The 25863-nt window shown below is 39.4% G+C and overlaps 1 protein-coding gene across 1 annotated transcript; it reads left to right on the forward strand.

Annotated features, from left to right (window-relative positions):
- The first annotated feature begins 11511 nt into the window (after positions 1–11511).
- Positions 11512–23397, forward strand: LOC139455304 (delta-like protein 1). The gene is made up of 9 exons (XM_071236855.1): positions 11512–11602; positions 12252–12449; positions 13457–13477; positions 13736–13852; positions 16813–16827; positions 17393–17554; positions 18163–18330; positions 18946–19074; positions 23163–23397. Exons 1-9 carry the CDS (start codon positions 11566–11568, stop codon positions 23309–23311), a joined length of 996 nt encoding a protein of 331 aa, XP_071092956.1. The 5' UTR covers positions 11512–11565; the 3' UTR covers positions 23312–23397.
- Positions 23398–25863: the final 2466 nt, after the last annotated feature.

Raw genomic sequence — 25863 nt, forward strand, 5'->3', positions numbered from 1 at the left:
CTCGGCATTAAGGGTCTAAAAGAAGAACTGGTCGGCTCGGAGTCAGTATATTGTGCCTGAGTGGGGCCTTCATGTTTACCTGCAGCATGATATCTCTGTGGGCTAGCACTATAAATCGGCGTCAGTCCGGACTAGTACAAGCTGACACACACACGTGCATGCACGTTCGTGTATAAGTGCAATATTCTTGGACGTGACGTTAACCCCCATTTCATCTCACCTCACCTCACAAAGTACATACATATCAACGTGTCTACTTATGTATGTTCGTCTCCTGCTGCGTCGATATCTGACCTAGGCCACCTTTAACGTCTTTTTAACCAAAACAAAACACTGTGTGGTTACAATGTATGCCATTGTACCGTGACGGCATAATGCTACAAGGCACTGATCTGTCTGGTTTAGACACATATTAAGAGGTCTCTGCAATATTGCCTGCACTGAAGACTGATTGACGTAAAACAACATTCACGAACTTAACTTTCCACTTTTCTCAGAATGCGCTGGCATAAATGATGAATGCATGTACACATTAAGATGTTGTGTATTGTAAGAGGTATGGTGTGGTCGTTTTAAACAATATCATATTAATGATTTGTTTATAACGACCAAATGACGGAATAAATATAAATAACATAAAGGGTTTCAACATATACTTAAAGATGCTTCATTTCAACAAAACCCTTCAAACCCGGAACCGTGAACTATTAGAATTGGTCTTCAGCAACCTATGCTTGTGGTAAGAGGCGACTAATAGAATCGGGTGGTCAGGCTCGGTGACTTGCATGTCCTCGTATCCCAATTGTGTACATCGATGCTCATTATGAAAATCACTGGATTGTCAAACTCGATTCTTTACAGACCGCCGTCATGTAGCTGGAATATTGCTGAGTGCGGCGTTTAAGAGCAAACAAACCAACTTCAACAAAACAAGACTCACATGGACATGCCAGTTTCATACTCGTCATGGCATTGTAAAACTTCAAATGATTCATTTCCTAGCTGATCCATCATTTTGTCATTATCAAGTATTGGATCCCTTAGCTTTTCAGTGTTTGGGGGCTGCGAGTGTTGCACATGTCGATACGTTGATGTGTTCATATAGAGAATATGTCTGTAATAAAAACTATATCCTTGGAAAGTATGACAACTAAACTGAACCCGTGAGAAAAAGACGTCTACGGAAATTTGTAAGTATTCGGTATCATGTATAGTCGTTGGGAGCAGTACTCAGTAAAATGAGCTCATTGCCTGTACAGTTGGCATGCGTAGTATGAAGTTCTATGAAGTATGAAGAAAAACTGCCTTCAATGTGTTTACATGATCTTCACTAAATCAATGACAAAAGAAGAAATTAGAGTGTATCAAAGCTGTATCCTTAGATCAATACCTTTAATTTTGATTTTAATTTTATAATTTTCTTTTTATTTCGAAAAAAAAACCGTTAACAAATAATCCAAGAGACTAATATAAAGCATATGAGCCGTTGTGCCTACTTGTGTTTTCAGAATGTTCGTACCCGTGTCCTCCGACTGCCGTATTCATATTCCCCGACCTCGAGGATGAAACCAAGGGTGTGATCTGCAACCAGGGTAGTCTGTCAAGTTTTGATTGTCCCACTGGCACTTGGTCTGTGCAATTGAACACGTGCGCATAAAGGTCCGCGCGCATCAAGACATCCTAGTTGGTGAAATGACTTTTGTCTGTGGTTTCTGCGGAAAATAAAATGTCATGAAATATGAGTATTTGAATTGTTGTGATTGTTGAAGAGGCATTCCACATCTCGACACGGTCATATACCCTGAAATTCGGACTATTTTATTTTATCTCAATTAATAATCGTTAACCGAATGAGAAAACAGGTCTGGGGGCTTTGCATTTAGATATCATTATCCAGTTTGAGGGAATTGATGGCCCAATAGTCGAAAGTTGAAAGTTGAAAGCCTTGGGCTGTTTTTAGGAACTCAAGTTTGATTCAAGTTTGTAGGAGTTTTGAAGGTCATTGGTGGCTCCCCACCAACTTGCAATATATCGATGTACTGACATGTTGCGTGTCATCCACCCTTAAGGGGTTGGATGCGCCTATTACTATCAGTCACTGGTTTGTCTGGCCCATACTATTTAAAGGCTGGTGTTAAACAACAAATACACAAGACAAAACGTTGATGGTATCTTCATCTTGCGGATGGTGTCACGAAAACACCTTTTGCACCTGCCAGGAATGCCAGTATGTACATGTATACATTGAAAATAATTGAAGTTAACACAGTCTTTTATCTTTTACAAAATGGCTACATTTACAAACCACGTGAAATGAATTTAGCCTGTTAGCAATAACATAACTTTTGATCCATACCGTTTTCCATCTGCGTCCTAGCTATTGCTCTGATCATTTTCGAATGTTGAAGATGTTTCCATACGTTCCGCAACAAGAAACTGTTGATCTCAGCTTGACCATTTCGAAATAGGTAGGACAAGAGGTTTTGTGTCAATGAAATGTTGAACGAAGCACTCGTAAAAAGACATTATAATGCGAGCATGTGTGTCATACAGATTTTATTAATCGAGTGTTAGAATATTTGTATTTCCCGAGCGTGTTATCACACCAAACTGATCAGATATTACATAATTAAAATGTTTAACGGAAAATCATAACATCCTCCATTGTAGAGGGGCCTTGCCTTCGGTGTGTGTATAGAACAGACAGGTTTAAATAACTTGAATATGAACATGACGGAAACACGAACGTGCATCCTAATTTATTTAGTCAAAGCTTTTCATGTCATAACACTGCACCCCTGATTATTTAGTTAAAGCTTTCCATGTCATGAACGTGCTTCCGTTATTATGTAATTAAAGCTTTTCATGCCATGAACGCGCTTCAGTGATTATGTAATTAAAGCTTTCCATGTCATGAACGTGCTTCCGTGATTATGTAATTAAAGCTTTTCATGCCATGAACGCGCTTCAGTGATTATGTTGTTAAAGCTTTTCATGTCATGAACGTGCTTCAGTGATTAGGTAATTGAAGCTTTTCATGTCATGAACGTGCATCAGTGATTATGTTGTTGAAGCTTTTCATGTTATGAACATGCATCCGTGATTATGTAGTTAATGTTTTCCATCATCAAGTCACTGTGTATTGTCACTATGGTTTTATCCATAAAGGCAAATACAATTACAGCTGTTAGACATGAAATCAGAGGAATCAAGAGAATTGAGCTTGAGTTAAGTTGTCCTGTATAAAGGTAACGGAGTTCGGTTTAACGAGGTTTCTATGTGTCAAGTTATCGAGTTCGGTTTAACGGGGTTTTCTTTGTATCAAACTAATTATAATGGGGTTTGAGTTCTAAAGGTTTCTCTGTGGAATTCATCTTTAAATCACACGTTTCTAAAAATGTCATTAGCGTTTATCAAGCAATGCAGTGGGATCGATGAACAGTATTGCTGAGGGCGGCGTTAAACAAGAAACAACAACAACATAACAATGAACAATTGACCAATTCCATCATCCCAGGTCTATATCTACAACCCTGTTGACATGCTTTGTTTACACAATGAAGCACTGAGTCGCAGGCGAATATTCATAAAACACTCGATTCATAAAATAAGTATGACACACATACTCGCATTATAATCTCTATTTAAGAGTGCTTCGTTCAACATTTCATAGACTCAAAACATTCTGTCCTACCTAAACTCTCTCATAAAAGAAACGCACAGGTAGATTTTTAGTAAATTTATTGTATCTAAGAAAGTCGATATATTTAATTTAATATCGTAGATACAAATATGAAAATTTGGAGCTCGATAGTCACATGTTGTCGCATTCAAAACAGTTCATTGTCATGTCACATAAAGACACAAGGTGGCGCTGAACTCAGTATCTCGTGTGACTGCCCCGGGCAGCAATCACGGCTCTGCATCTCCTCGGCACTGACTTGATAGGTGTACGAATTCTGTCCTGTGGAATAATGCGCCATTCTGCTTGTAACACGTTGGCCAGTTGTGGGAGTGTCTGCCGCGAGTTCTGACGTTGACGTACACGTCGATCGAGTTCATCACAGAGGTGTAAGATTGGGTTGAGATCAGGAGATTTCGACGGCCAGGGCAAGTCGTTGATGCGGAATTATGAAGGTCGTTTACAGTGACACGAGCTGTGTACGGTGGAGCGTTGTCCTGTTGAAAGAGCTCCCTCTGGCGGTCAATGGTTGGAAGAAGGTGATGTTGAAGAATTTGATTCATGTTGCTGTCAAATTTCCCTGAACCAAAACCAAGACAGATCTCGTGGTGTAGGATATGGCTATCACTATGACACTACCGCCACCGAAATTGTCGAATTTACGTACACAATGTGGGGCAAAAGGCTCATTTGGACGACGATAAACACGTTGTCTTTCTCCATCTCGTCGGTAAAGAAGAAATCGTGATTCATCGCTAAACCACACTCGTCTCCATTTTCTCATATTCCAAGGCTGTAAGGTATGGCACCAACGCAAGCGTCGCTGTCGATGGATCTGTTGCAAAACAGAATTGGGTTTAACTGGCAAATACATCGTTGTTCATGTCAACGTGTAAATTGAATCTATTTTCGTATTGATTTGACGTGGCTTGTTATTGATTTGAGGTCAATAATAAATTAATTATTTCTTACTTAGTTGCGCCTTTAAAGTTTCACTCGGGATATAGACAACTCAAGATGAGTTAAAGAACACCCGATGTTTTCATATTACTATCTTTAATCTGTCATGACACACTATGACAATTCCAACGAAACAGATTCCATTGGGCGTGAAAGCAAAATAGCTGTGAAAAGTATATGAATGGATCAGTGAAATTCAACGATGACACCAACTTTCGCGAAAAGGGTAAACATGTCTTACCCTACAAAGAGCGCCCGCCACCCACACAATTTGTATAAAAAAGTATGTTTTTTCCCAAACACCGCACAGCAGTACTCCTGCCTTGCTCGATATTTCGAAACTTCTAATCGTGATGTTTACCAAACAATAATATCCTAATATAGATTATACTGATATCTCGAAATAGGGTTTAGTGTTAAGATCTTGTAGGTTATGAGGTTGTGCAGTTCCAATGTTCTAGAACTACCTATAAAAACTAAAGTATATCACAAAATGTGCCCATGAACAACTAATTATTAAATGTTATTTCTGTGTGAAAAATATTTTTCACGTTTGCAGTTTTGATAATGCTAAGATGAAGATCGTTAACGTTTACCGCCTTGATGAAGGTCACAATAACAGACATGGTTCTGACAAACCAACAGGCAGGGCGAAAATGGAATTCGAACACAGGGTTATCGTATCCTCATACATGCAACTGTTCAGAGCGAACCGCGGGCACATTGTGCTATCTAGTGTCGAAACTCGCCCATTAACATAGGTTATATGTACAGATGCAGGTCCAATGTAACTTAATCTATATAGCCAACAATAACAGTTCCACGCCCGTTTCAAACTGTGTCATCAAGATCCGTCTCAGACTTGAGTCATGCTGACATTCCCCGTCTCACGCCCTGTTTACTTAGCTGAGCCCACCTGTAGCGTTCGATTGTCATAACTCGGTGACAAAATAGTTCCAACCTGCCGTGTGTTGTCACGACTTGATGCCGAGACTGGAGCTTCGATCCGGGACATTGTGACACTCACGGATGTATCAAATTATCGAACAATAATACTTTGTCTAAACACATCACCTTCAAGCTGAACTTCAGCAGCCGCATCACGCCGCCATAGCGTCGATCGCTGTGGGAAGTTTAACAATCTTTAACACACCTTTCAAACTGTTTGTTGAACAGGTTTACAAAGACAACACTATTGTGTAAAGATAACGTTATGATAAGTACAGTAGTGTACTGCATCCTGTTGATCGTTTATGCAACGTGGAGGCTTTGACTGAATTTGAACAATACAGTATGTTTAAGTTTATTACCTATACTGACAGCCAATGGGAGTGTTTCAGTTCCAATTAAATATACAATTAATGACAGTTAACATTTTACAACAGTCTAACGCATTATCGTAATAACTTTTTTTCCCAAAATTATTCATCTCCTCCACACACTAAAAATATATTGAAGCGATGTTTATTACATACATATAGTTTTGTACATAGTATACAATAGTATTCCGTGTTACGTTGAGATCAATTTAACTACACCTGGTTACTTTGTGCAGTGATTATTACAAATTCTTTCAGCAATCACCTTAAAGATAACAAACCAGCTTATTTCACAGCTCGTATTTCGGACTACCGAACAGGTTTTGTTGCATCTGCCCTTCGTTACGAATTGTGAAATCCTTCAATATTTTATTTAACCACATTGATGTAAGACTGATAAATATGTGGTTAAACCTCACTCCGTCCTCATATAGTAATTCACCCTGTCTCCCCTTGCACCCCCCCCCCCCCCCTCCCTCCCCTCTCCCTCCCGCACACAGGCACTCACTCACTCATGCGTATGTCTATACCGCTTCGGGCTTTCCCTACATAAAGCTGACACAACGTCGTGCAACTGAAATACTCAAACCGGCGTGAACTCACTCACTCACTCCTTATTACCTTTTTACCTTAATAACTACCTTAATAACACAGAACGAAATCTTCAGCAAATCAAGAATCATATCAGGCAAGATGTTTGTGGCCGTTGTTTTACGCCGCACAGCAATATTCCAGTTGTACATTCCTTGTACATAATCGATTCTGAACCAGAACAATCCAGTGATTGGTACTGTGAACAACGATCCGTCAGGATATAGAGGTATTTCGCACACGCACCTTCATCAAACACATGCCTGTGTCACGCCTGCATAAAAATACAGTAAAGTAAGTTTATAACGAAAATGCTTATAACGAGCTGACGGATATAACGAACATTTTTTTGTACGGGCCATCTGCTGTATATATGCTGCATATATGCTTATAACGAACACGGTTATAACTGACTAATTGGTGGTCCTTTTGAGTTCGTTATAACTGTAGTTTACTGTGCCATCAATGATGTCGTTGTCGTCACAGCCGATTGTGCGATTCCGACTATATTATGAGCAGGTGTTACTAATAATAACAATTGCTAACAAACAGCGATGACACCAGGTGTTTGCGAAAAGTGAGCGTATCCTGCCCCACCGGTGGCACCGGTCACAAACACATGCAAGTCAATTATTCACCTGGAAAAACACACGGGGATAGTGAATGGCATGATACATGATTTCTATCACTGATGGGTCAAATTTGGAAATGTCCTCCTTATGTCTATACAACTTTCGAAAACTTTACGAACAGCTTTTGATCAAGAATTGTATGGCGCTCTTTGAAATCTTTACAGAAAGATCATTTTCGATTTAATCTCAAAAGTTGTTGAAATGCAGACACCAAAAGGCGGGAACTGTGGGATCATTGCTCCGCATAAACAGAAAGTTGACTATTGGAAAGTTGAAGTCATCCCAAGACGTATATACACATTAATAATTTCATATATCTGTATACATGTTTAGTCTCTGAAATCTTATAGTACACAATATCCTTCTTGCTTCTAAAAATATAATAAAAATTCCCTATCCTGATTTCAGAATAGAGCTAGCTTGAGCTGGCTAGACTTGCTTTTGTATGCATTTCTAGATTATTATTTTTTCATAAAATAAATATATTCCACGGTCATGGAGCAGGACTACTATATCAATGTCACCATGGTTAGTAGCAAACGACCCAAGGGTCAAGGAATGAAGTTTTCCTTAAGGTAATCGTATGGGGTAGTTGTGTACAAAGTCGGAAAATTTTATGTTTTGAAAGAATTGTACCGTGTTCTTTTCTGAATTGCAAAATTCAAGCCACATGGTATTAACTCCACTTGTCTCAAATGCTTTCTGTGAATGAAAAGAAAGCGCATCCTTGATTGTCTTAAGGATTATGATTCATCTTTGAGACAGGGATTTGGTGGTACATTTGATAGACCAAGAAAAATGTACCCTTTGTACGGATTTTATGGAGTTTTGGAATCCAGTACAAAAGAGTATGGAAATATCTTCAGCTTTTAGGGTAAAGCCAAAACTGATTTACTGAAGCGTGGTTTTGACAGATTTCTTCCTTTGTTAACATACTGGCATTATTTGATGTGTTATCAGTACCAAGCTCTTTGATCAAACAATTTATATATTGATGCTTACATATTATATCAGTACAAGCTGGTCATGTGGGGCAACCAAATTGTCGATGACAGTTGGCTGGAACAGAATGGGTCAATTCTTTTTCCTCTTTTTCAGTTTGTGCATACGACCCATGACAACATCCTGGTTAACACCGTTATCTTGAACTTCAAACGAATTTGGAAATATAAAGATAGCATTATTCAACATGAGATGCTTCTCTGATTTTACAAGTCGGAATGCTAAGCCGTTGAAAATTGTATCCATTTCTTAATATATGTTTGAAATGATTTTTCTAATACGATCTAATATAAAACAATTTGCACTTTGACAAATACACTGGGTCTTGTCTCAGGTTAAATGGTGGTCATGGGGTGTTTATTTCAAGCCATCTTAAATGAATGATTGTCTCCATTCTCAAAGTGTATCATGTGTGTCAGACAGACAGACAGACAGACACACAGACAGAGGGCCTTGGTTCCTAACATGGTACCACTAGGGTCTGCAGAGGAACTGAACACCTGCTTGGAACACAATCCTTCCCCAAAGCGGTCTGGACTCTGACCAGCTTTGTTTGTTTGTTTGCTTGTTGTTTATCGCCGCACTCAGCAATATTCCAGCTATATGACGGCGGTCTGTAAATAATCGAGTTTGACAATCCAGTGACTGACATAATGAGCATCAACCAAGTGACCACGTGATTCCGTTAGTCGCCTCTTACGGCAAGCATAGTCGCCCGTTACGTTAGTTTTGGAAAACTATTCACCAGAATTTTAAACAACCGTTTGACTAAATTCTTAGATAAAAATAATATTCTAACACCTGCTCAAGCAGGATTCAGGAAATATTTCTCAACTGCTGACGATATATTTGTAATTTATATGCTTATGCAAATATTAAGAAATAATATACAAAAATTATACTGTGCTTTCATAGACTTTACTAAAGCTTTTGACACTGTTTGGCGGGTGGGATTATTGAGGAAATGCAGACTATTGACATCAAAGGTAGATTTCTTACGTTAGTTCAAAATATGTGATGATAAAATGTCTGGTTACTTTCCTTGTAATATAGGTGTCAGACAGGGAGAATACCTATCCCCTTTATTATTCTCAATTTTCATAAATGACTTGGAAACCTTTTTGCTTTCATCTCTGGTGTGGAGGAGTTAATCTCAACTACAATGAAGATAAAGACTTGATTGTATGGATCCAATTCATAATGTTATTGTGTGCAGATAATGCTGTTTTATTTGATGAATCCCCAGAAGAGTTACAGAAAGCTTTAGACTATTTTAATGAATATTGTTGAGAGTGGAAATTACATGTAAATATAAATAAAACAAAAAATGTGATAATCGGTGTTGGCCCATCGAAAAATTCGAAACTTAAATTTCACTATTCTGATAAAACGCTAGATATTGTCGACACTTATACGTATTTTGGAATTTACTTCACAGGTATAGAAAACTAGTCTTAAGTCCCTAAGTGACAGTGCATCGAAAGCTATGTTTTGTCTGATAATCGTGATATTAATTGTGTATTATCAGCTTTTGATACGATCGTATTACCAATATTAACTTATGGTTCAGAAATCTGGGGCTTTGAAAATTTAGAAATTATAGAAAGAATACACCTCAAATTCCTCAGACTTATCACAGGATTAAGAAATTCAACTCCTCTTTATATGATATATTGCGAATTAGGTAGGCTGCCATTAAGAATAATAATTTGTAAACGAATGATATATTTCTGGCACAAATTAACATATCAAACTGGTGTGTATAAACTTTCACAGCTGTTATATCAATGTTTGTCAATTAATAAGAACAAAGCTATTGCATCAACAAATCCCTGGGTTAGATGTGTTATGGATATATTAGACAGTATTGGATTATCTTGTAAATTATTTAATTTGCACAACAACGTGGCTCGTGTCAGAAGTAGAGCAAATACTTAAAGATAATTTTTTTCAGAAATGGAGAAGTGACGTTAATACTAGTTCTAAAGAATTATATTATAAACATTTAAGGGACACTCCGGTTCCCGATAAATATCTTCTATTGCCGAAACGAATATCAATTCCAATACTACGATTTCGAACCTCTAATAATAATTTACCTAATGAGACTGCAGCTGGCCGATGGAAAAATACCCTAAAGGAAAATAGAACCTGTAAATTATGTAATTCTCCATCTATTGCTGATGAATTTCACTACTAATTCAGATGTAAAGTATTTTATATTAAGAGAGAGGCAAATATTTCTATCATCATATTATACTGGAAGGCCAAATATTATAAATTTTGCAAAACTCTTATCAACAACAAACACATAGGATCTAAAGAATTTATCGAGATTTATTGTAAAAATGTCCATTAGTATTAAAAATGCTAGGTAATCACATGCTGTTATTAACTGCCATCTTGTCTGCTATTTGTACATATACATAATTATTTATTGTAATATGCTCTTGTACCACCTTTTGTGTTTTTTGAGAAAAAAACTGATTCTGATCCTGGCAAGCGTGAGTTGCTGAAGACCTATTCTACCCCGGATCTTCAGGGGCCACTCCGACTAGGTGACAGGTGTAGCCAGTTTGGTTCTATTGTAATTATATTTCAGTTAAACAGTTGGACTGATTATGTTGGAACAATGTCTTAGTTTCACTGTTCCACTGCTTCGAAGTATGTAACAGAGCGGGAAGAATAGAACTGCTTTAGGCTCAGACCAATTTAAACAGTGTTCTCTTGACTTGTTTGATGTCCTTATAAAAAGAAGAAGAAAATGTTCTAAATGAGTGATTGACAAATATGCTGTCTTCAACAACTCCCAGCCCAGCTCCTTAGAATATTGAATGCTATTTCCCGTATGTGGATAGTTCTGAACGCATTATAATGATAATCATAATCATAACATTCACATGGTGTAACGTTTACAGGCCACAAAAGTAAAACGCATGATCACAGCCACGTCCTGGAAATATGTACCAGAGTAGATACACTCAGCGGGACACTGCGCTAATCCTATGAAAACATTAGTTCTATTGTTGAAATCAGATATGCTCTTGCCGGTGCACACATGCCCTTGTGAGAAATACACGATCTTATTTGGTGAACACTTTGTCATGATATTCATCAAACTGGAAAGTAATCACAGGAGGGATATTATTGATCATCACCGCTCTCTCTAGTCAGCCAATCGCCGGGCGTCTTGTAGAGCTATATCCAATCAAATTATCGTCAGTGAAAACGATGAGCCAATGAGCTGTTGTCGTGTCAGGGAGGGTTCGTTGTGATGTCTTCCTCCTTGATTGACACTGTCGCCATGGTATAATAGAATACACGGGTAGATTGACATTTTCAGAGAGTAAGAATTCAATCTAAGTCGTGTGTTACCAAGATGCTGGATATGAGGAAAATATTGCTTTTTCTGTCCGGTAGGTGGATTCTTAATAACATTATTACCTTATAATGTTTGTAAAAGACAAACATATTATATTAAGGAGATCTATTTGCCTGTTTTGTATAATATGTCCTTGAATTGATGGATACATAGTGTAATGTTAGGGTATGAGTTCAAAGTTTAATGGTTTTCATCAAGTGACAAAGTAAAATGTGACAGTTACCATTAACGAGGACTCTTCTCAAACACAGTCAGGGTATAATCGGCTTTGGTAATGGTGTTTCATTCTATTAATTACTGAATTCGTTGGAAGATTTTGTGCCGGATGACAAATATATGTATGATAGCGTATGAGGTTTGTTCATACATTTTGTTTGAAGATTGGCTTTATACCTCTTTGAACAAATATTTTAGCTAGTCGAAAACACAAAAGGCCTTCGAATTATGCCCATTCTGTGATAGAGCCCGGATCCAACACCTTAATCGGCAGGCTCTGATTGAGGTCCACGATCTGACATAAATCTTTCGTCAACTTGCTTGAGCATGGGCTTGTATATTGTTGATAATGTAGTTGGAATTGTACAAACTACTCTACTTTTTCTACTGTGTAAAGAGGCGTTAAACCCTACTCACTCACGAACTCACGAATCATTGAGACTGTTGCTTTTTGTGTTGGTTCACAGTGATAGCCGTGTGTGCAGCAGTTCCACCAGCCGAGGACTGCTCACCCGGAGTTATCAGCTTCCGGCCACATGAAACCGACTGTGCCAAGTTCTACCAGTGCAATGCAAATGTATGGGTGGAGATGACCTGCGGGCAGGGAACGGTTTACAACCCCACATCCCAGGTCTGTGATTGGCCACACAACGTGGAGTGCCAATGTGAGTGTTGCTCTTTGGGGGTTGGGGTTCGGGTTGCGGGTGCGGGTGGGAAGAGGTGGCTATAGGGTATTTGGTGGATGTCGGCAGTGTATTGGAACTATCCAAGAGGCGGACCTGGGCAGTACATGATGGGTAATAATAAAATATTATAGACAGCGGGAAGAGTGATTGGCAGTTGTTGTGTATCGGTTTGAAATTGGGTGCACTGAAAGTCCTGGTAGATTGTCCACATTGCATTCCTAGTGCTACGGCTATCGCAAGCAGATTTATGGTAACCGTAGCGCCAACGTCGCGTTGTCGGCCCGATATGTAGACAAACCGAGTTTAGGCAGAGCCGAACCGTAGACAAACACAGACACACATGAACCAGTGGAGATCCAGGTTGGAATTGGTCTTGAGCAGCCCATGCTTGTCGTAAGAGGCGACTATGTTTGTCATAAGAGGCGACTATGTTTGTCGTAAGAGGCGACTATGTTTGTCACAAGAGGCGACTATGTTTGTCGTAAGAGGCAACTAACGGGATCGGATGGTCAGACTCGCTGACTTGGTTGATGCATGTCATCGTGTCCCAATGGCGTAGAGGTGACTATGTTTGTCGTAAGAGGCGACTATGCTTATTGTAAGAGGCGACTGTGCTTGTCGTAAGAGGCGACTAACGGGATCGGGTGGTCAGGCTCTCTGACTTGGTTGATGCATGTCATCGTACCCAAATGGCGAAGATTCATGCTCATGATGTCAATCACTGGATTATTGACTCCATCATATACAGACCGCAGTCATAAATTTGAGTGCGGCGTTAAACAACAAACAAACAAACAAAAAACAAACGAGAACAGTACCGGAGCGTAGACAGGTTAAAATCACCCAAGGTTTTGATACTCTAGGTTGACAAGCCAAACCAAGTGTAAGTTATGTGGTTCTGAAAATCTTGTCTGTTTTACAACACGTCAGTGCATCACCGGGTATTATTAATACATATATTTTCTCTTACATTTGTGTCGTTTCAGCCCCATCCGACGCGACAGACGGTAAAGTATTCACTTCCAAACTGAACATCTCTTGAAATCATTTAGACGTTTTGAAAGATATACTAAATTTTAATTTATGGATTCTTGTTTTTTATACCTCACCAATAGCGTGATAAAATCTGTTTGGTAGCAGGATTACATCAGTGTGAAAAAACCCAAACAGAACCCTTTTATGAGATGTACTACAATTTTTGTAGGAATGAAGGAGGGAAAGATTATAGATTGATCGATATTGAACACAAGTGATCGATATTTCAGCTTGCAGTACGGCTCCGTGTGAGAATGGAGGGTCGTGCGCGACGTCCGGCGACACCTACGTCTGCACCTGTCTGCCAAACTACATGGGCAACAACTGCGAGACTCCTACAACGGCCGGTACATTACTCCCATAGATTCCACTAAGCTACATTATGTGCCGATTTTCTATGCGCAATCAGCAGCTTATGAAATTAATTTGTTTTAATTTCTGTGTTTTGTTTCTTTTGGCTATGCTTTGTTCCCAAAACAAATCAGCTTTTTCGTTCTCAGCTACAACACGAAACCATTGACCTATTATTCATAAGTATTAATAAAATGTCACGATTTCTACCCCGAGTGCACAGATGGACGTTGGTAATCTGATTGGTCACGTAACACTGTGTGGTTAAACGTCCTTGAGTTTTAAGTTACATGGGAGAAAGTGTTTTTCGTTGGTCGCCCTTTGAATGATAGGGGTGGGGGTTCACTTGCTTGCCAGCCTCAAGACAAAAGAAATAGCCTTGGTTCTGAGGAGACGCGGATGGTTTGTAAGTACGTATAGGAATATACATTGAAACCTCGTTAATTTGGCCGTTACCCTTCTCATTAAAATGTCCTGATAAGCAGATTTTCAGATGAATGAATCACATGTACGTTGAAATATTCCTGTACTTAACTGTGGACGTTCTTAATAATAGCCACCCGGAATGGGGGCTGCCGGATGAACAGTTTCATTGTGTGGTTTATCCAAACCATATATGAAAAAAATTGATAACGTTCACTGAGAGATGAGCTAACATTGCTTCGTGTGGGGGGACTTTTGAGGTGTTCCATGTGACGGTGTCCAGATTATCGCGGTTCATGTATGCACATTAGGGAAAGGGCCACCTAAGTTGGATAACTTTTGCCCAATCCCGTTGACCATATATGTCAATAAAATATGTTTAAAACAATGCAAGTTTTTGCCAGCTTATCAGCTTGTTCGTAGCTTGGAAACAGCTTGTTGAAGTATGAATGCAAGTTTTTGCCAGCTTATCAGCTTGTTGGTAGCTTGGAAACAGCTTGTTGAAGTATGGTAGCAAGTTTTTGCCAGCTTATCAGCTTGTTGGTGGCTTGGAAACAGCTTGTTGAAGTATGAGAGCAAGTTTTTGCCAGCTTATCAGCTTGTTGGTGGCTTGGAAACAGCTTGTTGAAGTATGGTAGCAAGTTTTTGCCAGCTTATCAGCTTGTTGGTAGCTTGGAAACAGCTTGTTGAAGTATGGTAGCAAGTTTTTTGCCAGCTTATCAGCTTGTTGGTAGCTTGGAAACAGCTTGTTGAAGTATGGTAGCAAGTTTTTGCCAGCTTATCAGCTTGTTGGTAGCTTGGAAACAGCTTGTTGAAGTATGGTAGCAAGTTTTTGCCAGCTTATCAGCTTGTTGGTGGCTTGGAAACAGCTTGTTGAAGTATGGTAGCAAGTTTTTGCCAGCTTATCAGCTTGTTGGTAGCTTGGAAACAGCTTGTTGAAGTATGGTAGCAAGTTTTTGCCAGCTTATCAGCTTGTTGGTAGCTTGGAAGCAGCTTGTTGAAGTATGAATGCAAGTTTTTGCCAGCTATTCAGCTTGTTGGTGGCTTGGAAACAGCTTGTTGAAGTATGAGAGGAAGTTTTTGCCAGCTTATCAGCTTGTTGGTAGCTTGGAAACAGCTTGTTGAAGTATGGTAGCAAGTTTTTGCCAGCTTATCAGCTTGTTGGTGGCTTGGAAACAGCTTGTTGAAATATGAGAGGAAGTTTTTGCCAGCTTATCAGCTTGTTGGTAGCTTGGAAACAGCTTGTTGAAGTATGGTAGCAAGTTTTTGCCAGCTTATCAGCTTGTTGGTAGCTTGGAAACAGCTTGTTGAAGTATGGTAGCAAGTTTTTGCCAGCTTATCAGCTTGTTGGAAGCTTGGAAACAGCTTGTTGAAGTATGGTAGCAAGTTTTTGCCAGCTTATCAGCTTGTTGGTAGCTTGGAAACAGCTTGTTGAAGTATGGTAGCAAGTTTTTGCCAGCTTATCAGCTTGTTGGTGGCTTGGAAACAGCTTGTTGAAGTATGGTAGCAAGTTTTTGCCAGCTTATCAGCTTGTTGGTAGCTTGGAAACAGCTTGTTGAAGTATGGTAGCAAGTTTTTGCCAGCTTATCAGCTTGTTGGTAGCTTGGAAGCAGCTTGTTGAAGTATGAATGCAAGTTTTTGCCAGCTATTCAGCTTGTTGGTGGCTTGGAAACAGCTTGTTGAAGTATGAGAGGAAGTTTTTGCCAGCTTATCAGCTTGTTGGTAGCTTGGAAACAGCTTGTTGAAGTATGGTAGCAAGTTTTTGCCAGCTTATCAGCTTGTTGGTGGCTTGGAAACAGCTTGTTGAAATATGAGAGGAAGTTTTTGCCAGCTTATCAGCTTGTTGGTAGCTTGGAAACAGCTTGTTGAAGTATGGTAGCAAGTTTTTGCCAGCTTATCAGCTTGTTGGTAGCTTGGAAACAGCTTGTTGAAGTATGGTAGCAAGTTTTTGCCAGCTTATCAGCTTGTTGGTAGCTTAGAAACAGCTTGTTGAAGTATGAATGCAAGTTTTTTCCAGCTTATCAGCTTGTTGGTGGCTTGAAAACAGCTTGTTGAAGTATGGTAGCAAGTTTTTGCCAGCTTATCAGCTTGTTGGTAGCTTGGAAACAGCTTGTTGAAGTATTGTAGCAAGTTTTTGCCAGCTTATCAGCTTGTTGGTAGCTTGTTGTTGCTTGATGACAGCTTCTTGGTTTGCTTGACGGCGTTATTACAGATACCTGCATGGAGGACGACGGGGAGTCACTCAACGATCTCCAGTGTGCACTGTTCAGACGCAGTTCAGACGCGGTTGTCACAGTTGTGTTTTGGACCTTAGGTTTGAGGTATCTCAGCGATTGTTTTCAGCCTATTAACGTTTTGATAATATTTGTGATTTTTGGGTCAACTTTAATTTTCAAGTGTATACTTTCTTTTTCCTGGAAGTTTATATGCATGTATAATACCATGTATGGACAATACAATAGTGCATGCTCATATTTCCCATTTTGATATTAATGAATTCATATTAATGTTTTTAATTTTTCTTATACTCCAGCCGACGAACCAGGAGGTATAGTATATGAAGTTTACATTGTTATGACATGTGCAAACATCAACAAAGTGCTATGTATACAATTATTATTGAAGCATATACATACCTAGAGATGGTTATGGAGAAAATATGTCCACAGCTTCAATAGTATGTAAAATTAGGTTCATTGTGTAAATTTGAGATGTATAGATAAATGAAGGCTAGTTTTCGGTAATCATCATCATAAAAATGGAAAGTCGAATGTGTTTTTTTAAAAAGTAAGTTTAGTTCAGTTTTACGTCAAATCAGAGATTCATTTGCAAGCATCAAACTAATGAAAATAGCCTTCGTTTAGGAAGGCGCGGTTGGTCCAAAAGTTTAAAGGTCGCTATGTAGAGTTACGTCCCATAGCCGTGCCAGGATCCGATCAGTAGTTTTAAGCCCTGATTAACTCCGATTATGAGCAGGGTCTTTCAGCAACAGATATACCTGCTGATGGATTCAGCCAATTGTTAAGACCTAAAAAATATTCCCCGACATTCTAAGACATTCTAATAGAACTGAAAGGCCACGACAAATCCATCACACTCGCTCTCCGTTCCAGGAGCCTGCAGCACCTCCGACCCCTACCAGGCCAACCCCAACGACTGCAGCAAATTCTATGGCTGCGTCAACAATTTGTTGGTGGAGTTTACCTGCCCCCCAGTGACTCCATCCTTCAACGACGCGACGGGGTCATGCGACTTCGTATACAACGTTCAATGCGGTAGGTGTTCGCCGTGATCTCTTGTTTCATATTCGGCTAAATTCAGAAAAGGAATTTCGGAACTCGTACACGGAACATTTCACCATTATATTACTACATTACTTTCCAAATGCGCATATAAGAATACATGTCGTAATCCTGGTGCTCAGAAACAAAGGTACAGTTGGCGTCAATGTATAGCCTCTTGTGGCTTTGAATACTTTATTCGCCAAGGTTCCCTAAATACAATGTTTATTCCTAATGCAGGATATTTACCATCCCCAAACACCCTCGCGTGATAACCTCTATGTATTTTTATCTCGAATTCGGAGTAAGCGGGCAAATGCATAAAAATTATGTATTTATATAGTGAAGTGGTCGGGACCGGAGAATTGGTTAGAGATAAGGAAACATTCGAGATAACGAGGTTCGACTGCATAGTACTGGTAGTACCTAAGTACCTGAGTGTCAGAACGATACAGTTCAAGTTATATAGGCTTGGGTCAATTGGCCGTCCAATGACGTTTGATTCTAAACGCCGCGTTCTTTTAGCGGACACAGTTCATTGTTAAAGCTGACTAGGATATGGTTGTCAGCTGACTCTTTCACTCTTCCAACATCATCAACAGGTAAACCCTCTTCCTGCACGAACGACACTCGTCTCTCTGGCAACAGCCTTGAATGCGATGAATTCTACCGATGCGTCCAGCAAGAATGGGTCCAGTACAAATGCCCGGCTGGCTACAGGTTCAGCGACGACATCAAAGACTGCTCCGACAGCGTCGACTGCCCAACGGGTGCAGTACATTGTCTTTGTGTTTTCTTTGCAATACTCACTAATATTCCAGCTATATGACGGCAGTCTGTAAATACTCGAGTCTAAAACAGACAATCCAGTGATTGATATCATGGCCATCCATCCTCGCAACTGGAATACGATGACATGCATCAACCAAGCCAGCGAGCTTGACCACCCGATCCCGTAAGTCGCCACTTTCGACAAGCGTTGTCGCCTCTTACGGCAAGCATGAGTTGCTGAAGACGTTTTCTACCCCGGAGATTCAAGTGTTAAACTGTGTTTGATGCCTAAGGCCACACTCAGCAATTCTCCTGCCATACATGCCGGCCCTCAATCGTGACATTATCACTCTCCGCTTGTTTTCAAAGGTAGTGTCTTATAGAATGTATGTCACCTAACACCGCAGCCAGCAATTCTTCTGCCACAAAAGACTGCGTATGGCAAAAGTACAGACAATCTCGAAATTGTCTGATGCTTTGAAACGTAGTGTTTTATCAAATATATGTTGACCGGTTCTTATGAAAAAAAGGTATGTACCATCAAGAAGAGGTTGTTCCCAAATCTGCATTCTACTCCTACCCCCTTATCATTGTTCGCGTATCTGCATTTTCAGCAACCACCACCGATCTGCCTTGTGATTCAAACCCATGTTTGAACAACGGCGTCTGTAGCAACTTTGGCGGCAGCTTCAGCTGCCAGTGCCCTGCCGGATACGGTGGAGAAACCTGCGAAATTCCTCCACGTAAGTTTCTATAAATTACTATTTGGGGGTAAAGGTCATATATGCCACAGAGGTTTGTGAGCACAAATTAGCATCTGCAAGATATATGGTCACAACCACAGTCAGTAATATATGGAAGAGTGAGTGAATATGGTTTTACGCCGCTTTTAGCAATATTCCAGCAATATCACGGAGGGGGGCACAAGAAATGGGCTTCAGACATTGTACCCATGTCAGGAATCGAACCCGGGTCTTCGGCGTGATGAGTGAACGCTTAAACCACTAGGCTACCCGACCGCCCCACAATATGGAAGTATAACGACACTGCTAAATATAGCTTTACAAGCCCCAGTCTGATGTGGGAACAATATCTAGGTGCTGTTCATATATACTTTTTAGTTGCGACAGGATGATGTTTTGAACTACTTTTGATTCTTTCAGGCTATCAGTTTATTCAAATTGATTTAGTGATCCGTCGACTATAAAAAAACCAAAAAACTAATAAAATGGAAGATAAAAAAAAAGCATTCCTCCGAATGTGAACTCGGTAGTCTAACGGATACAACATCTGCTCGGAGAGTGGAAGGTCGGGTTTCTTTCCTGGGCTGCCGGAAATGCCAGAAAATGCTTTTCTGTCTTCATTTAGTAAATATAAATCATAGGGCTTGCCAGAAACCTATGATTGTTGGTTCGAATCCCGCTTCACCCCGATTATGTTTCTAGGTTTGTCAGACCGCCTCCGTGGTCTAGTGGTAGAGCGTCCGCCCGGAGAACGGAAGGTCGGGGGTTCGCGTCATACCAAAAGACGTTAAAAGATGGTATTTGTTGTTACCCTGTCTGGCGCTCAGCATTAAGAGGGTAAAACAAGGAATGGTCCGCTTGGAGTGGGTATTCATGTTAAACTGCGGCATGGTATCTCAGTGAGCTAGCACTATAAATCGGCATCAATCTGGACTAGTACAAGCAGCCACACACGCACGTGCATGCACGTCGCTATATAAGCGCAATATTCTTGGACGTGACGTTAAACCCTATTTCACCTCACAAAGTCCCTACATTTCAACGCACTCGTCTCTTGCTGCGTTGCTATCTGTCCTAGGTTTAATAGTAGTTTCATAAGCTAGGGTCGTCTTGTAAATACCTTTCCACTGGTTCTAGGGGGATGTAAGATTAGACAAGGCCACCTTAGAACTCCTTTGTAGCCAAACAAAACACTGTGTGATTACAATGTATGCCATTGTACCCTAACAAAATCGTTGCCCATGCTACAAGGCACTGATTTGTCTGGTCAAGACACGTAATAACAGGTATTTGCAATATTGCTTGCATAGAACACTGACTGGCATAAAATAACATTCACGAACTTTCCACTGGTCTCAAAACGTGCTGACATTAATGAAAAATGCAGAAACATTAAAATGTTGTATATTGTAAAAGGTATGATGTGGTCGTTTTAAATAATATCATATTAATGAATTGTTTATGACGACCAAATGACGGAAAAAATAGAATTCTACCATGACATTGATGAATGCTTGATTCTGATTGGTTAAAAATGGGTTTCCTTTTTGCTACGGAAACCCCTTTCAAATATTTCAATCCTTTTCACAAAAAACGTGCGTATGAATACATAGATAGCCTACATATCAATACATAGAAAATGGCAGCCGATCGATCACCTCCCATATGAACTGTAAAACATATCTATAATTCCTCTAATACACGCTGGCTCTCTAATACCAGCCAGGTCTCTAATACACGCGGAGTCAAGGGCTCTCGCGAAATTTATAGACGGCATGGCGTCAAATAGAGGAAATATGGTTGTTTGATATTGGATGTTTTGGGCGTTCCAGGCCGCAAGCCTGACTGCTTCAATGATGACATTAAAAGATTTAGCAAAGGCATATATTTTGCATATAGATGACATGTTTATGAAACTATTTGGGAAATGTTCTATGGTGACCAGAATCGGAACAATTTAAACTATTTCCTCATTGAAACAACATTATATAATAACATTATAAAAATTGTTTAAAAAAACTTTATTCATGACATCATGTTGTTTACAAACCTTTTTGTGATCGATATTCGTTGCCATCTCCATCAACCACCATCGTAAGGATTTGGCAGAAAAGGATTTGAAAGTCCACAACTCAGAAATACACTTGTCGATTCGAAAAACCACGAAAACAATGTCCTGACATAAATTGAAGTCAAACTTGATGAAATTCATTTTAGAACAAGCACAATTAAGAAAATCATACAAGATCCACAATTTCTGGGCCACGAATGTCTCATTCACTCTGGCTTGAAATCTTGAAATTGACAGGTCACACCATGCAGATACTGAGATCGGCCCTACCTCGTGTCAAAATGTCCGGCTCGTCTGCAGGCTAATAAGTGGCTGTTCAGTCATACTCAGTTCCATTGGTAATCATATTGTCCCAGCAGGCTCGATCCTTCCCAGTAAATCTACAGGTTAATGTTGAACCACATCATAGATCCAGGCTTTCATCTTTCTTCATTTAACTAGCAACGGAGAATGTAAACACAAGATTGTCAGCCATTGACAGCTGAGATGTGTGAGTAACCGTGGTGTAGGTCAAGTTCTGCCATATCCAAGTTTGGGGTGGTGAAACATTTATGTTGATGTTATTATTGTTTACTGGGGGTAATTGCTAACTAACAAATAACACTGACACGTGTTAAATATATAATAGAATGTTAACTCAAAAAGTTTGTTGTAGAAATATATTCGTTTAGCATTTAAAATCCTTTTCTACAAACTGTCACCCCAAAATCAGAAATGATGGCATGTTCAATTTCCAAGAAATGACCTCTCTCGCAAATTTCCAAGAATTGACAGTCAGTCCAAACAGTGTACAACAGGTTGGAAGAATTTAAAACATCTGTCTTTGGACTAAGTTTGGAGTGTTATTTGTCAACTTCTTTTGAAAAACTATGTGTTTTTAACACTTATTTTGAACTACTCACGACTATAGTGTTTTTAGTCTTGAACTTTAAAAATAAGTATTACATATATAACTAACTGTGATCACTTTTCAGAATATTTTAAGATTGCGGACTTGTGTAGCTGTGTTGTTACGCATTGCAAGATAGCACCGTTTTCAATGCATTGTTGCCGTCATGGCAGAATGGAGATAAACCTACTGTGTTTTTAAATTTGATGTATTCCCACAGTAGAGTAGATACCTAAATATTATAATTTGGACGGGACTACATCAAATTTCAAAACACAGTAGGTTTATCTCCTAAATAACACAAAGGGTTCCAACATATACTTAAGGATGATTCACTTCAACAAAACGAACCGCAAAGATCCGGGTTAGAATTGGTCTTCAGCAACCCATGCTTGTCGTAAGAGGCAACTAATAGAATCGGGTGGTCAGGCTTGGTGACTGGGTTGATACATGTACTCGTATCCCAATTGTGTAGATCAATTCTCATGAAGTCAATCACTGGATTGTCTGGTCTCGACTCGGTGCGGCGTTTAAGAGCAAACAAACCAACAAGACCCACATGGACATGCCAGTTTTATACTCGTCACGGCATTGTAAAACTTCAAATGATTCATTTCCTAGCTGATCAATCATTTTGTCATTATTAAGTATCGGATCTCTTAGCTTTTCAGTGTTTGCATATGTCAATACGTTGATGTGTTCATATAGAGAATATGTCTGTAATAAAAACTATATTCTTGGAAAGTATGACAACAACTAAACTGAACCCCTGAAAAAAAGACATTTATGGAAATTTGTAAGTAATAGATATCATGTATAGTCGTTGGAAGCAGTACTCAGTAGAATTAACTCAATGCCTGTTGGCATGGGTAGTATGAAGTTCTATGATGTATGAAGCAAAACTGCCTTCAATGTGTTGACATGATCTTCACGAAATCAATGACAAAAAGAGGAAATGTATAGGGTATCAAAGCTGTATCCTCAGATCAATACCTTTAATTTTGATTTTAATTTTATTATTTTCTTTTTATTTCGACTACAGACCCTTACAGACTGAGTAAACGTTAACAAATAATCCAAGAGACTAATATACAGCATATGAGCCGTAGTGCCTATTTGTGTTTTCAGAATGTTCGTACCCGTGTCCTCCGACTGCCGTATTTATGTTCCCCGACCTCGAGGATGAAACCAAGGCTGTGATCTGCAACCAGGGTAGTCTGTCAAGTTTTGATTGTCCCACTGGCACTTGGTCTGTGCAATTGGGCACATGTGCATAAAGGTCCGCGCGCATCAAGACATCCTAGTTGGTGAAATTACTTTTGTCTGTGGTTTCTTGCGGAAAATAAAATGTCATGAAATATGAGTATTTGGATTGTTGTGATTGTTGAAGAGGCATTCCACATCTCGACACGGTCATATACCCTGAAATTCGGACTAGGTTTCGATCACATTTTATCATCGTTAACCGAATGAGAAAACAGGTCTGGGTGTTTTGAATTTAAATATCATTACCCAGTCTGATGGAATTGATGGTCCAATAGTCAGAGTTGAAAGCCTTGGGCTGATTTTAGGAACTCAAGTTTGATTCAAGTTTGTCGAAGTTTGGAAGGTCATTGGTGGTTCCGCACCAACTTCAATCAATTTCTTTTTTTCCGTACTGAAGAGGCAACAGGCCTATAGTACATTTATGATTTGTATAATAAGATTAGTAGAGTTTATAACATAATATTTTTCTGTGTGAGTGAGTGAGTACGGTTTTACGCCGCTTTTAGCAATATTCCAGCGATATCACGGCGGGGGACACCAGAAATGGGCTTCACACATTGTACCCATGTCGGGATTCAAACCCGGGTCTTCGGCGTGACGAGCGAATGCTTTAACCACTAGGCTACCCGACCGCCCCACATTGGGATTGACATGGTAATATTCAGGTATGTACTTAGCTCTTATTGTTGCATAAAATGGGCATATAAGAAGAGAGTGGTATTCATCTTCAATGTCATTCAGGGCGCACAAGTGACAAATGCGTTCTTCTCTTGTACTCCCCGTGTAACATTCAGTTTCAATTAATAAATCATGTGAACTACATCAAAATCTTGCTAAGGAAACTCGGAATCTTTTTGACATTTAAACAAGATTAATACTCTTTGGGATATAAATGATTTTTTACCATTTTGTAATAAATGCATTTGTTTGATTCAGATACAGATTGAGACCAATTTTGTAAATATATATCTTTTAGTCTTTGTGTTAATGATCTACTGAACTAAGAATGATATTGCAATATATCGATATGCTGACATGTTGCGTGTCATCCACCCTTAAGGGATCGGACGCACCTTTTACTATCAATCACTGGTTTGTCTGTCCCAGACTCGATTATTTAAAGACTAGTGTTAAACAACAAATACACAAGAGAAAAACTTGAAGGTACTCGTATCTTCATCTTGCGGATTGTATCACGAAAACTCCTTTTGCACTTGCCAGGAATGCCAGAATGTATGCATTGAAAATAATTGAATTTAACACAGTCTTTATCTTTTAAAAAATAGCTATATTTACAAACCTCATGAAATAAATTTAGCTTATCAGCGATAACACAACTTCGGATCCATTCCCATTTCATCTGCCTCATAGCTTTGCTCTGATCATTTTCGAATGTTTAAATGTCCATATGTTCCGCGACAAGAAGAAAATATTGATCTCCATTTGACCATTTCGAAACAGGTAGGACAGAATTACAATATTTGTATTTCCCGAGTGAGTTATCCAACATTAAAATATGTATAAGAGTATCACAACACTCTCCATTGTAGAGGGGCCTTGCTTTCGGTGTGTGTATATAATAGACACTTTTAAAAACTTGAACATGAACATGACGTCAACACGAACGTGCATCCTTATTTATTTAGTTAAAGCTTTTCATGTCATGAACGTGCATCCATGATTATGTATTTAAAGCTTTTCTTGTCATGAACGTGCATCAGTGATTATTTAATTAAAGCTTTTCTTGCCATGAACGTGCATCCGTTTTATGTACATGTAGTTAAAGCTTTTCATGTCATAAACGTGCTTCAGTGATTATGTAGTTAAAGCTTTTCATGTCATAAACGTGCATCCGAGATTATGTAGTTGAGATTTTTCATGTCATAAACGTGCTTCAGTGATTATGTAGTTAAAGTTTTCCATCATCAAGTTACTGTGTATTGTCACTATGGTTTTATCCATAAAAGGGGGCGGTCGGGTAGCCTTGTGGTTAAAGCGTTCGCTCGTCACGCTGAAGACCCGGGTTCGATTCCCGACATGGGTACAATGTGTGAAGCCCATTTCTGGTGTCCCCCGCCGTGATATCGCTGGAATATTGCTAAAAGCGGCGTAAAACATACTCACTCACTCACTCATAAAGGCAAATACAATAATAGCTTTTAGACATGAAATCTAGAGGAGGATTCTTGTCTGTGATCTTGGCACACGGGTTATTAAAGGGGTCTACGCTCTACGGAAGGTTCCTATTTCCAGTGCAGGTCTAGACGATGTGTGTTTGTTTGTTTGATTTTCAACGCGACACTCAGCAACATTCCAGTTATATGACGGTGGTTTATAAATAGTCGAGTCTGGGCCAGACAATTCAGTGAGTGACACCATGATCATCGATCTTCACAACTGGGTTACAATGACATGCATCAACCAAGTCAGCGAGCCTGACCACACGATCTCGTTAGTCGCCTCTTACGACAAGCGACAAGCGACTCTTTTTCTTTACCGGAACAACCATGTTGTAGACTTGTGCCGAAAAAAGCAAGGTTATTGATTTTCGATAAAGGATTTC

Source organism: Haliotis cracherodii, unplaced genomic scaffold (assembly GCF_022045235.1).
Source record: "Haliotis cracherodii isolate W230 unplaced genomic scaffold, xgHalCrac1.p SCAF_11, whole genome shotgun sequence".
In the NCBI taxonomy this organism is placed as follows: domain Eukaryota; kingdom Metazoa; phylum Mollusca; class Gastropoda; order Lepetellida; family Haliotidae; genus Haliotis; species Haliotis cracherodii.